We start from the raw sequence: 14070 nt of genomic DNA, 5'->3' as shown, positions 1-14070 counted from the left end.
GAAATAAATGGTAACATGCGTGTAAGGGAAAAATAATTACAGTCTGAATGACGTGAGATTGCAAAGCTAGTGAGGCCAAAAGGAAGTAGTACATCATGGTGCAAGGGCTAACAGGAAAGAGCTATTAATCCATAATTCCATATCCAGTGAAAGCCTTCAGCGATGAAGGGCCAGTGAAGACTCTCTGACATGACAGAAAATCAAGAGCCTTAGTCACCAGCAGATACTCTAAAGGAGTGGCTGGGAAGGAAAAAGAAAAAAACAGAAAGGAAATTATTTTTTTTTAAAGAAAAAAATGGAACCTTGAAATATCATAAAGGAAATAAGAACAACTGATTAAAAAGAATGTGTGATTATATTTTCCTCTCCACTTGGGATTTTTAATTTTGTTTGATCGTTAAAGCAATCTTTGACATGCTGTTTTATGTTCTCAATGTATGTAGAAGACATACTTAAGACAATTAAGAAAGTGAGTTTTCAAGTTTCACTTAATCTGATAAAGTGGCAATCTTAGTATTTTGTGATAAATTGTGTATAATATAAAAATTGAAACATCTGTGCAAAGATGTAAATTTTAAAACACTGGAAGCAAAATAATATTTTAAAGTATATTCTAATTTATAGAAAGGCAAAAAAAGGCAGAAAAACCCAAATCAAAATGAAAGAAATGGGAAAATGCAGTAAATATATATATACATATAGGGGCTGGGAAGGTGGCTCAGTGGTAGAGTGCTTGCCTTGCATGCATGAGGCCCTGGGTTTGATTCCTCAGCACCACATAAGCAAAAAGAGAAAAAAGCTGGAAGTGGTGCTGTGGCTCAAGTGGTAGAGCGCTAGCCTTGAGCTGAAGAGCTAAGGGACAGTGCCCAGGCCCAGACTTCAGGCCCCACGACCAGACCCAAATATACATACATACATATATATACATATATAATATTACAAAATTTAAGAATAGTAAGGGAAGAGGTGGGTTGAGAGGGATGGGTGAGAATGTTGAAAGAGGTGACATTGATCAAGATGCATTATATTCATAAACTTTTGTTGAATGATAGTACCTCTGTACAACTACTTATAGAAAAAAATTTTTTTTAAAAATCGAAATAAAATATCAGATTTAAGTTCTAAGCATATCAGTAATTGCATTTAAATAAAAAGCCTAAATTCATTAATGAAAAAATGTTGGCAGAGAATTTTTTAAAATTATACTCCAACTATATACTGTCAGTATACTCAGTCACATGTAACAAAACACGGATGTAATACTGAAATTCAGTCTTGGACAATGAGAGGAAGATAAGAGTAGCCAGAAGAAAGGGCCAGAAAGTAACCTGTGCAAAGCCCCCAGCTTTAAAGAGACACAGCCCAGCTTGGAACCAGTGGCTCATACCTGTAATCCTAGCTACTCAGGAGGCTGAAATCTGAGGGTCACAGTTTGAAGGCAACTCCAGCAAACAAATCTGAGAGACTTCTTTCTCCAATTAACCAACAAAAAGCCAGAAATGGAGGTATAGCTTCAATACTAGAGCCCTAGCCTTCAGCAAAAAAGTCAAGCAGGACTTTGAGGCCCTAAGTTCAAACCCCAATACTAACAGAGAGCGAGACAGAGACAGACAGACAGACAGACAGAGACAGACAGAGAGAGAGACAGAGAGGGAGCACGAAGGAGAGAGGGAGGGAAAGAGAGGAAGAGATTATCAAGGTGTGATGAGAAACATAGCCAAACCAAGGTTCTGGGATGGATACAGTGAAAGGAGGCCAACTATGAGAAACTGAAAATCACATTGGAAAATTTTTTCCTTGAGAGATGTCAGATCAAACAAAATCAAGGCTCTATAGAACCAATAGTTTCATTAGCTTTGCTTCTTAGTTGATACTTTTATCTACTGTAAACCCACTCACCAGATTTTATCATTTTCAGTGCTTAATAATAAGAACATAGGACATAGTTTTAGATCACTTGCTGTCAGTACAGATGCTGTGATAAAGGAAAACTGTTGCCAGGACACTGATGAGAGTTTGGAAATGAACCATTTGTTGAGTTCTTACAGTATGTGGAACAGTCAGCTAAATGCCAAAAGATGCATGGTACCAAACTAAGCAGCATAGCTGCCCCTCCATGTCAGCCAAGTAAAGAGCCCAACCTCAGGTCACTTGTCACTGGAAAGCCTGTGGACAGCTTAAGACATTTATTCAGGCTCCACAATAGAAACAGCCTAAGCTGTAAGATCCAACATTTGGAACTTTGATTTTAGATCTTTTCTTTTACAGTCTGTATTCAGACTTGGCCTGGGCCAAATTCTGAAAAGAATGCATCAATTACAGCCAAAGGAAGAAACATTGCAAGTGGTATTAGAATGAAGCCAGGCTTCTCTCAAAGGTGTATTTGAATCCTGGCCACTAGTAAAACCAGCAGCGCGCAGTCCAGGATGTCCCAATAACAAAAGCATCAAGCCATCTCTAATGGAGCTGTGCTGAAATGGCAGATGAAATTTAGAGTGCATGTAAAGGAATATCCTCTAAAAAGAAACATTCAAATTGAAAGAGTTCAAAGATTTTTTTTTTATCAGAAAAGAGAAATTATAATCCTTTTGAAAAGTTAGATCTCTTTTGTTAAGATTAACTCAGTAATGAGTGTGTGTGTGTGTGTGTGTGTGTGTGTTGTTTTGCTTTTGGTTTTCTTGGGGAGTCAAGAGTATTTTCAGACAGGATCTCACTGAGCTGTCCTCAAACTCCAGATCTTCCGGGCTCAGCCTCCCAATTACTAGAATTAAAGGCATCCATGCCCAGCTGACAAAAACTTTTATTCTATAGTCTCAGACTTATTTTCAGTCTTTAGACTCATTGGCACCCTATTCATGATATTATGTAGGATCAGAACCTAGTAAGGTAGTATCCTAGAAACCTTCCAAAGTTGTGTCGTCATGCCAATTAATCAGTGTTAACATTCCGGGGGAAATTCCTCTGAGTTAATTTAGGGTTTTGGTGTAGACAGGATAACCACTTTGCATACTAGCATTTTCAGCTTGGGTGTTTTGTTTTGGGGGTTTGCTTTTGGTTTTGCTTTTGTTTTTGTTTGTTTGTTTTGGTGTGAATCCTGGGGCTTGAACTCAGGGACTGGGTGCTATCTCTGAGCTTCTTTTTTGTTTGTTTGTTTTTTCCTCCAGTCTAATGCTCTACCACTTGAACCACAGCTTTACTTCCAGCCTTTTGGTTTGGAGGTAGGAGGCTCAAAGACTTTACTACACAAATACTTTATTACACAGGCTGGCTTTGAACCACAATTCTCAAATCTCAACCTCCTGAGTAGGATTATAAGCATGAGCCACCAGCGCCATCCTGCAATTTTAACAGTATAAACCCTACCATCTTATTTCAGTAAGGTCTTTTTGAGAACCTACTTCTATTAGTAAGGAGTCTTTTTTTTTTTTTTTTTTTTTTTTTGTCAGTTGTGAGGCCTGACGTCTGGGCCTGGGCACTGTCCTTCAGTTCTTCAGCTTAAAGTGAAAGCTCTACCACTTCAGCCACAAAGTTACTTCAAGCTTTTTCTGCTTATGAGGTGCTGAGGAATCGAACCCAGGGCCTCATGCATGAGAGGCAAGCACTCTACCACTGAGCCACCTTCCCAGCCCATAAGGAGTCTTTTTCTTTTCTTTTTTTTTTTTTTTTTTTTTTTTTTTTTTTTTGGGTCCGGTCATGGGGCCTGAACTCTGGGCCTGGGCGCTGTCCCTCAGCTCTTCAGCTCAAGGCTAGCACTCTACCACTTAAGCCACAGCACCACTTCCGGCTTTTTCCTTTATGCTTATGTGGTGCTAAGGAATCGAACCCGGGGCCTCAGGCATGCAAGGCAAGCGCTCTACCACTGAGCCTCTTTTTCTACAGGGCAGACCACCCTGGCTTTCTCCTCATTCTGCTCTCACTGTTATCTCCGTCCCAGCATAAACAAAGCATCTGCGTGCCCTCAGCACAAGCACAATCACTATACTGAGTCCAAGACGATTGCTCGTTCTCAAAGACCTGGGTAAAAATTAGTCCATAAAGAGGCCTTCATGGATGTGGGGATGCGTGAATGGATCTCTTGATCTCATAGCTGGCCAACAGAGGCCTTCTGGGCAAGCCTGCCTGCCCTTGACACTGATCTTTTCTAGCTACATTCTCTCTACCCATAGTGAAACAAATACCAGATGTTCTTCAACTCACAATTGGACTCTGTCCAGATAAACTTATCAGAAATTGAAAACATAGTATATTGAAAATGCATTTAATCCAGATAACCTACCAAACATCTCGACACACAAGAGTCTCAGTTGGTTCCCCTCATAGTTACTTAGCCAACAGAGCTGTGGCTGTCCCACTGCCACTGCCTAGGCCTGTAGACTACAGGCCTAGGGAAAGATCTAGACTCAAAATTCAATGTAGTTTCTACATAATGCTTTTTGTACCATCATAAATTTAAAACTGCCTATATATTCAATCCTGACCCAAAGATGTCATGATACTTTTAACCCTTCTAAATTCAGCATGAAGAAATGTAAATTTCAGGCTCATTCAGCTGTTTTTTAAAGCAACTAATAGTTATGGCTGTGGCATTTTAAGTCAGCTTCCTAATTTAATGAAGAAAAACACAAGAGTATAAAGCTTTTCTGCCAATCTAATTCTGTCTCCTTGGGCTGGTGAGTCTTATTAATTTAGGACCAGAAGTCCTAAATTAATATGACAAAAATGTGCATTTTCCCAGAAGTTAAAATGCTGCTTTGCATAAGACAACTTTTCGCTTTGTAGTGAAGGCCACAGGGAACTCCACACACCTCACAGCCCTAGGTGCCCACAGAATGAAAGAATCTCTTGTTTATCTTAGTGTACAAATGCAAGCAGATAGAATGTACTGATCAAGGACATTGACCATCATTTTGTTAAACCAATCAAAATGTTATTTGTATATCCTAATTTCCAAGATGTGTCCCCCTGTTCCCAGGTAAAAAGAAGATACAACTCTCTCCTATTTCTGTGTGTGAATGTGTGTGTGTGTGTGTGTGTGTGTGCGTTCGCGTGCCCATGCTTGCGTGCACATGCATGTGCTTATATTTGCATGCATGTGTGCCAATCCTGAGGTTTGAACTCCAGGCCTAGATCTTGTCTGTAGTTTTATTACTCAAGACTGATGCTCTACCCTTGAGCCGCAGCTCAACTTCTAGTCTTTTGGTTATTAATTGGAGATAGGAGTCTCTCTGATTTGTCTGTCTAAGCTTTGGACCACAATCCTCAGATCTCAGACTCTTGGGTAGCTATGATTAGAGGTATAAGCCACTGGTGCCTAGCCTCTGCCCTGTCTTTTTCCACCAGCCTTTTACCAAGAAGCCTTTGAGCCATATGTTGTTTGGCTTTCTTTTTCTTTTTTTTTTTTTTTTGTTTTCTGTGTTTTTATCCCCAATATTTTCGGAACCTCCCAACTTAAACAAGGATCCCAGATTCTCATGTTTGGAATTTAATTGTGTGTGTGTGTGCATATATAACATATTTTTCCCATTGATTGTACCCAGATCCACTCAGCCAGCAGAAGATAAATTTTCACTCACAAGAAAGAAATACTGCAGCCCCTTGAGCATGAACTACCCTTTGTCATGGGACCCTGCATTCCTGTCTCCATACCAGGCATAAATGATAGGCTAGAAATGACATTGCTGCAACTCAGACACAGCATGAATCTGCAGATAGTGTCTGATGTTGAAGAATTTGGGCAGACAGTGGGTATGGACCATGACATTGATGGAAAGGAATAAAAACCACTAAGGAAGGTTATATTCAAACTCCACTTTCCCCTAACTCCGTCATTTTTAAAGGGTGATTTTTTTTTACCAGATTCTATACAAGATAGTTTCTTGTCTTAGAGCTTTTATAAGAGAAACAAAGACTTAAATAAGTATCACTTCCCTCCCAGCCCCCACACCCAGGATTTATGACAGCTTGCCCTTGGGCAAAGCATTTGTCAAAGATTTAAGGTATGGATGAAAAGGGTTCTTTAAAATGTCCAGCTGCTTTGCACTTGAGACCATAAACCCTAACAAGCTCCCTGATGACCTTCACTAATGCTCAGTCTGATAAAGTCATGGTCACAATTGGAAGCAGCAAGCAGATTTTTGCTGACGTGGCATTAAAAGTGACCAGCATTTTCTGGGTTTAGAGCTTAACCATAAAACACATCCAGGTGTGTCTCAGTTCCATTAATTAAGGGTCTTGGAAGATGTTGAATATTATGTGAGTACTGAAATTTTCTTTTGACTTAAACACTCTTTGAATGGGTGTATGCTATCTGAAATGTTGTGGTTTATGAATTACCACTGGAAAGCATTCACCATTTTTTTATGTTGTGTTTGACTATATAAAGACCCTGTGGCATGTATATAAACATTGAGTTTAAATTTGACATCTTGTTTCTTCTATAAGCCATGGCATTAGGGTTGAATTTTAAAGTCTGGAATCTATAAATGATGACCGAGAAGATATTCAGTTCTTTAGGAAATGACTAAAAGAAAGGTTGCTTTTTATACACCATGCCAGTTCCCCTAATAACTACATCATTTGACTCTCCAGGCAGAAAAGGGAACAAAGCAAGATTTTAGCTTCAACAGTCCCAAATTCTGAGGGACCTTCCAGCAGACCATGGAAGTTCTAGGCAGAGCACTGTGCTGCCCCTACAGAACTCTTCCTAAACCTTGCCATCCAGCATACTTCCTTTTCTTCTATGGCAGAAATAAGCAAAGTCCCTTGACACCCAAAATATTTCAGGTTTTGGGGGTTTCCTTCTGTTTGTATGGATGACTGGAGTTCAGGATGATTGAAACGCCATCTCTAAAACAACAGTGGAGGGTGGGCCAGAGTGGTTGGAGTGTAGTTGTGGAGATGGGAGGGAAAGGATGGGAGGGGAAAAACAAAGGAAGAGACAACAATGCTTGATAAGAAACATACTCATTACCTTGCTCATGTAATTGTAACCCCTCCTCTGAACAGTATTCTCACAATAAAAAACTTATTTAAAAAAAAAAACAAAAAAACACCAAGCCGGGCGCTGGTGGCTCACGCCTATAATCCTAGCTACTCAGGAGGCTGAGATCTGAGGATCGAGGTTCAAAGCCAGCCTGGGCAGGAGAGACCTTGAGACTCCTATCTCCAATAAACCACCAGAAAACCGGAAGTGGCGCTGTAGCTCAAGTGGTAGAGCGCTCGCCTTGAGCTGAAGAGCTGAGGGACAGCGCCCAGGCCCAGAGTTCAAGCCCCACAACCGACAAAAAAAAAAAAACAAAAGAGAAGTACAAGGTCATGTCGAAAATGAGCTTTACAAGTTGGTGGGGGGGGGGAGGGGAGGATTGGGTGGGGGGGGTATGGGGGAGGTAGAGAAGGGATGTGAAGGGTAAACAAAGGAGGAGGTTGCAATGCTTGATAAGAAATGTATGCATTATCCTGCCCATGTAATTTTTTTTTTTTTGTCCAGTCGTGGGGCCTGAACTCTGGGCCTGGGCGCTGTCCCTTAGCTCTTCAGCTCAAGGCTAGCGCTCTACCACTTGAGCCACTTCCGGCTTTTTTTCTTTTTGCTTATGTGGTGCTGAGGAATCGAACCCAGGGCCTCAGGCATGCAAGGCAAGCACTCTACCACTGAGCCACCTTCCCAGCCCCGTGCCCATGTAATTTTAACCCCTCTGTACAGTATGTTCACAAAAAAAATTAAATTAAAATTAAAAAATTTAAAAAATAAAAAGCAATGAAGCAGATGAAAAAAAAAAAAAACAAAAAATAACCACCACCAGTGGTGCAAAACAGCTACTGGTATATTACACCACTTTCCCTCCTAAAGCATCCGTGCTTTAACCAGTACCTAGTTACCAAGAAGAACCAACCAACTCTCATTCTCAGTTGAATTCCTGGGTCTAATTCTGTGTAACCATCCAGCTGCCTTTGACCTGGATGTTTGCTCCTTAAGTCCCGATCCTGGTTGACAGAGTGCAGACTGCCTCCCCTTTCCTTTTTGGGTATGGCAGCCTGCTGGTGTTTCCTGTTTGCTCACTTGGCTTTCCTTCCCTTTCCTTCCTGGGGGGGGTGGCGATGGGCTGGCAGCACCGTGGTCCAGCAGACCAACTGCAGAGGCTCCGTGCTGTCCAGCAAGGGCAGCAGCAGCGGCAGCAGCAGCAGCAGCAGCAGCTCCTCCAGCGACTCAGAAAGCAGCTCTGGATCCGACTCTGAGACAGAGAGCAGCTCCAGCGAGAGTGAGGGCAGCAAGGCCCCCCACTTCTCCAGCCCTGAGGTAAGCCACGCTTCATCTCCCCAATGCCAGCAAGGTCCCAGTCCCAGTTCTCACCCTGTCTGCTCCCCACTTTCCCACAGACCTGGAAGCCTATTAGATTGGGGGCTTACATTTTCCAGATCGTGTTCCCTCCTACCATTCTCCTTATGACACCACTTCCTTTGAAGTACAAAGCATCATCTTTCACGGTCTGAAAAATCTGTTCGATTTCTAGAAATTTCCACATATGCTATAAACATCACTAACAGGAAATAACCTCTGGACAGGGTCTCCCTCAGGGTCAGCTTAGGCAATAACGAGACAGGCAACCTCCCCCCCCCCCCACGGAAGTGTGGCCACTCATAAATCACAGGGAAAGGAGTTTTATGCATTAGCCATGCTTAGAATCTTACCCTTTTTTTTCTCAAATTTGTCACGGATCAGACGAACAAGGGCTATAAATATTAATAAAACCTTCTTAACTGTGTTTTCTTTGAGAAAATATAAAAGGGAAAATTAGCATCTCCCTACAAATAATAATGAAACCTTTTACAGCCATGATCAGTATCTATTAGGATGATTTAGGTACCTCGTATAAACACATTACAAGGTACCAATAAAAACGATTGCTATTTCTACTCTAAAGTGGAAAAGGGGGGTTAAATAGTAAACAGAGTATGAGGATTCTTGGGTGAGGGCCCAGAGTAAACTTTTCTATCTGTGGAGCCATAACAGGAGGGCTTGGTTTCTAAAGCAGATAAAAAGAATAAGATACAGTATCCTCCCTGAGAGTATAAACATTGGACATCCCCAGGGATTGTGGGGTTTGATTTTTTACCTACAACCTTCTGCACCATTCATGGGCCAAATTCGAATTGGGCTCTGATATGAAACCAAATCCTTCCTGCAAACCACAGCCAGGAGTTGGTGGTACCCTGGGAGCCTGAGCAACACCTATGTGCAGCTGTGTACCTGTGATTCAGACATAACCTGTGTGAAAGTGACTGCTTGTCAAGTTTGCACAGTGTTTTTTTTTTTATTTTGTTTTGTTTTGCTTTTGCTTTTGTGGTTTTTTTTGTCGGTCGTGGGGCCTGAACTCTGGGCCTGGGTGCTGTCCCTCAGCTCTTCAGCTCAAGGCTAACGCTCTACCACTTGAGCCACAGCGCCACTTACAGCTTTTTCTGCTTATGTGGTGCTGAGGAATTGAATGCAGGGCCTCATGCATGCAAGGCAAGCACTCTACCACTGAGCCACCTTCCCAGCCCCCTCACAGTGGTTTTTAAACTTTCACAGGTTTTGTTTTATGTCCCTGCAGCTCTTCTTTTCTCTTCAGTACCTTTTCCACTCAGTGGAAATAATCTGAAATAAGACTTCTCTTCAGCATGTCTCTCTTTTCTACAAAGTTCCTGCCTCTCTATCTACCTAACTACCTGTCCCTATCTGTCTACATAAGATGTATGCCCTTAACATTAAAAGCCTTACCATTTATTTTGACCCTGGCTTTTCTTGGAAACTGAATTATTAGTCTTGCCTTCTCATTCACTCATTCATTCACTCATTCAATGTCCACTCTACAAATGCTTATTAGCCACAGACTCTGTTTGGCTTGAAGAAAATACTCTATCTTCATGGTGCTAACATTCTATTAGGCTCATTTAAAGTAGGAAAATACATAAAATAGAACAAGTAGACAAGGTACCAGGCTTTCATAACACTGTAATTGGTTGAGCACCCAGAATATTTAGTTATAAGAAATAAGAGTCCCAGAGACAGTGAAAGAGCAGGATTAGGGATGGATAAAAGGTGAGTATTTGAAAAGATTCCTGTGTCCAGGCTCTTCTTTGTGGTGTATTTGCAGGTTAAATTGGCCACTGTTGAATCTTATTTTCAAACTGCAAAGTGAATCCTAGAGCAGGGGATGTTGGCTAAGATCAGTCCAGTTACAAAGTACTTTGAGTTCTTTCTAACAGTCACTGTGATCATCACAAAGCCCAGAGTTCTGGGGATGAGAGGCAGCTTTTTTCCATTTCTTCAACAGCTTTTAGGCATCTAGCTAAAGAAAGGGAGCACAAGTCTGCTAAAGGAGCTCAGGAAGTTCAGTTGCTGAGAGGTACATGATGTTTTCACTTTCTTGCTTCTCCATGCAGAAATGACATATTAGCCATTCTTTACCTTATTCCTTCCTATTGAAAAGGGAAGCATTCATTATAATAAAAGTCAGATTCTTTTAATGTTTTCCCCCAAGGTAAACACATACAACATTCCCCATAAGAAGAAAATGTTTGCAGACTAAAAATCACAAAGTTAGAAGGCAGCAAGACTGCTCATCCTTCATACCTCTGTGCATCACGCTGACACAGCTGGCCCAGGTTGCCTTACAGAGTAGGGAGACCAGTGTTTCAGAATCCCACGTAGAAGCTGGCTCCTAACCATCACACACTTCACATTCTACTATTCTGATTGGGTTGTACTGACTTGAAGCAAAATGCTCCTGACCTTCACATCTCCTCCAGAGCCTCCTTGTCATGGAAGTAGAAGGAGACACCTCTGATGTTCCAAGACACCTGGGTTTTCTCTTCACTGTTCACAGCTTCATATGAACTGATCTTTGTGGCTAAGATTGGTGAAAAGCACTTTATTTTACATGAGTCACTAGAGTATGGTAAAGCCACTTTTACAAGCTGACAGGGCAGAGCCTCTGTCAACATTTCTATGCCTGTGAGTACTCATTCTAAGCCCGCTATGTATTGTGTTGTTCTTAGCCTCTTCTCACTTAAATGTTTGGATTGGGGGGGAGGGAGGACTAGGATTTAACCTCAGAGCTTCAAGCTTGGTCAGTTTACTAGCTTGACTGACACTCTACTACTTGGGTCACACCTCCAGCACAGCTTTTTGCTTATTAATTTGAAGATGGAAGTCTGGGGGACTTTTCTTCCCAGGCAGACTTCAAATCACAATCATCCAGATTTCAGCCTCCTCAATAACTAGGATTTTAGCCATGAGCAACCAAAGCCTGGCTCACTTAAGTTTTGTCTCGGAACATTTCCTAGCATTGTGAGCCCTCATACTTCCCCAGGGCAAGCTGCTTTCCCATACAGCTGGAAAACCGACACCAGACATGGGTTTCTCTCACCCAGAACTAAACTGTCCAGGTCAAAGAGAAAGAGAGAGAGGAAACATCCTGACTTCCTACCTGCCTGGTCACATCTAGGATAAAATAGATGGACCCCATTTCTTTACACAGGACATCCCCTAGCCCTCATACTGTTTGTATAAACTACATTTTCCATTGCAGCATTTCCCAAGTGGATTGACCATGGCAAACTTCCTCCATTGAATATATTAACTGAAAGCACATTTTAGAAAATGCTGCACCATATCATCCTTAAAAATCAGCATAAGTGTAGGGCACATGTCTTGTTGGTGCAGTAGACCTTGAAGGCTCATGACATGGGGTTTGGTGAGGATCTCAGTGAAGCTGGGACATGAGGAGAGTTTCTGGGTGAATCAGAGGGAAGATTAATCAGGAAGGAGTTGTGATAGAGTATATAAAGTAGCAAGCCAGAAAACCAATAAAAACCACTGGGCAGAATCCCAGGATGTGGGTCTCAGAATATGGGACATTGTCAGTGCATGCTGGTAAGCTAAGGGCTAAAACTTTGAGTTTTCCTTCTGTGATATAGCTTGGCCATTATCTCAGCTTCCCTGGCCAAAATTGCCTCCAGAATGGTAGATATTGCTATCCTGCCTAATCAGTGAGGAACAAATGTGTTTGAGTGACAGATCATTCATCATAAGCAAAGGTAGAACAATTGACCTCACAGAACTAGTATGGAACATCAAGGGAATAAGAAAGAAAGAGACTTGGCCCTAGTTTAAAAGACGAGTAGGACTTTGTTGAAGACATAAGACATATATATGAATCTAAAACAAACATTAACAGACAACACTGTGCCCACAGGTGATGGCACACACCTGTCATCCCAAGGCCGAGGCAGAAAGATCATGAGTTTTAAGTCAGCCTAGGCCACACAGCTAGACCCTATCTCATATAAAACAAAATAAACAACAAAAAAGTGTGTGCTTATCAAGTATTAATACGAGTAGATACACTGTTTGCAGGGTTAGTTATCTATGAAGATTAGATCTAAGGCCATCATTTTAGCCAGAGGACTGTGCTAAGACTAATTACCTGAAAGGAAAAAGAAGGCAGGTTTATTTTGCTTCCTACTTCAGGGGCTTCCGTTACTCATGGCAGGGATGGGGTGGCCAAGCAGGGCAACTCACATCATGATGTCCAGAGAGAATTGCCTGTGCTCACAGGCTTTCTCCTTTTTCCCTTTTTATTCCCTCTAGGACCTCAGCTTATGATAAACAGTTTTCCACTCTTAGTTAATCCTCTCTGGAAATATTCTCACAGATACACCCAGAGGTATGCTTTACCAGTCTCCTAGGTGCCTCTCCATCCACTCAGGTAGACAGTCAAAAACAGCCAGGCCTATAATTCTTACTGCTCAGGAGGCTGAGATATGATTATCACAGTTCAAAGCCAGCCTGAGCAGAGCAGGAAAGCCCATGAGACTCTTATCTCCAGTTAACTACCAAAAAATCCAGAAGTGGAGCTCAAGTGATAGAATGTTAGCCTTGAGCAAAAATGCTCAGAGACAGTGCCCAGGCCCTGAGTTCAAGTCCCAGTACCAGCTCTAACACATGCACGCGCAATTAACCATAGCAAAAACTGACATTTCTCAAAGGAATTAGGTATCCTTTCATGAAGCAACACCAGAGAATAGAGAGAGATCAAAGGAGACAACAGGGCAGAGGATTTGGTCTTTATACCTAAGGAAGTATGAGTGTAGTCTTTGTGAAGCCTAGGTCCTGTGTAGATTTGGATATATCACTTAACCTCCCTGAACTTCATCTACACATTAGGGAAGATAACATTCCTTATCTCTAAAAGTTAGATAATATATGTAAAATTGGAGGCATATTATACGTGTTCAGGCAATGAAAAATGGTTGCATGGGAATTTGGATTTCGTTTGAAAGACAACAGGAGATGGTTGTAGATCCTTGAGAAAGAGTATGTGATTTAGTGACATGTTGAAAATGGCACTTCAGTCTGATTTGTTCACTCATGAAGTGCAGAAAAAAAGATGACCCTAGATCACATCAGGCAACGTCCCCATCCTAAATGTATTTAAATTCTGCTGTTCACTGTTAATGCTCCCACCAGCAAGTTTCTATGTGACTCTCTGTATTCAGTTGTGCTTTGGCTATGACTTCCATTTCTCTGAAATAAGAGACAGGAGATGTGGAAGGCTTGGGATGGAAGAGAGCTGTGTGGCAGAAAAGATGGGTGCTGCTCTGGTTTGTGAGCCCTGTCCCAGTGCATGCCCCTTTCTACATGTCTCTTTTACCTACAGGCCTATATACCAGGTCCCAGTTCTGTAGGAAAATTGAGGCCCAACCAAAGGTACTGCCTCACTCATACTATTATAGGGATGAAAATGGGAATGGGAGGACAAAATTGGAAGGTGTAGAATGTTTGCCACCAAATCATCTTTCAGCTGATAACCTCAGGAGGTATCCCTGGGCAAGAACTATTCTGTGTCCCACTACCCTGCTTGCCACCAGATGCAGTCTGCCCCTGCAGACCTCACCATTTATGCTCTGTAAGGTCTCTGTCTTCCCTTTCTCTGAAGAATTATATCTTTCAACTCAGCAGCTCACAAAAAAAGACAGATTAAGCAGCCCTAATCAAATCTGAAGTGCCCCAAATCTGAAACATGGTTGACA

General features: G+C 41.8%; 1 protein-coding gene across 2 annotated transcripts in view; it reads left to right on the top strand.

Annotated features, from left to right (window-relative positions):
* Aff3 (AF4/FMR2 family member 3) overlaps window positions 1-14070 on the top strand; it is a 548149-nt gene that overhangs the window by 485956 nt on the left and 48123 nt on the right. For both annotated transcript variants that reach the window (XM_042695394.1, XM_042695393.1), the window contains exon 11: window positions 8107-8293. In XM_042695394.1, coding sequence (XP_042551328.1) covers window positions 8107-8293 — 187 coding nt within the window. The remainder of the gene's footprint in view (window positions 1-8106; window positions 8294-14070) is intronic.

Source organism: Dipodomys spectabilis, unplaced genomic scaffold (assembly GCF_019054845.1).
Source record: "Dipodomys spectabilis isolate Male_0828 unplaced genomic scaffold, ASM1905484v1 ptg000187l, whole genome shotgun sequence".
In the NCBI taxonomy this organism is placed as follows: domain Eukaryota; kingdom Metazoa; phylum Chordata; class Mammalia; order Rodentia; family Heteromyidae; genus Dipodomys; species Dipodomys spectabilis.
This window is presented reverse-complemented; position numbering and strand designations above follow the sequence as displayed.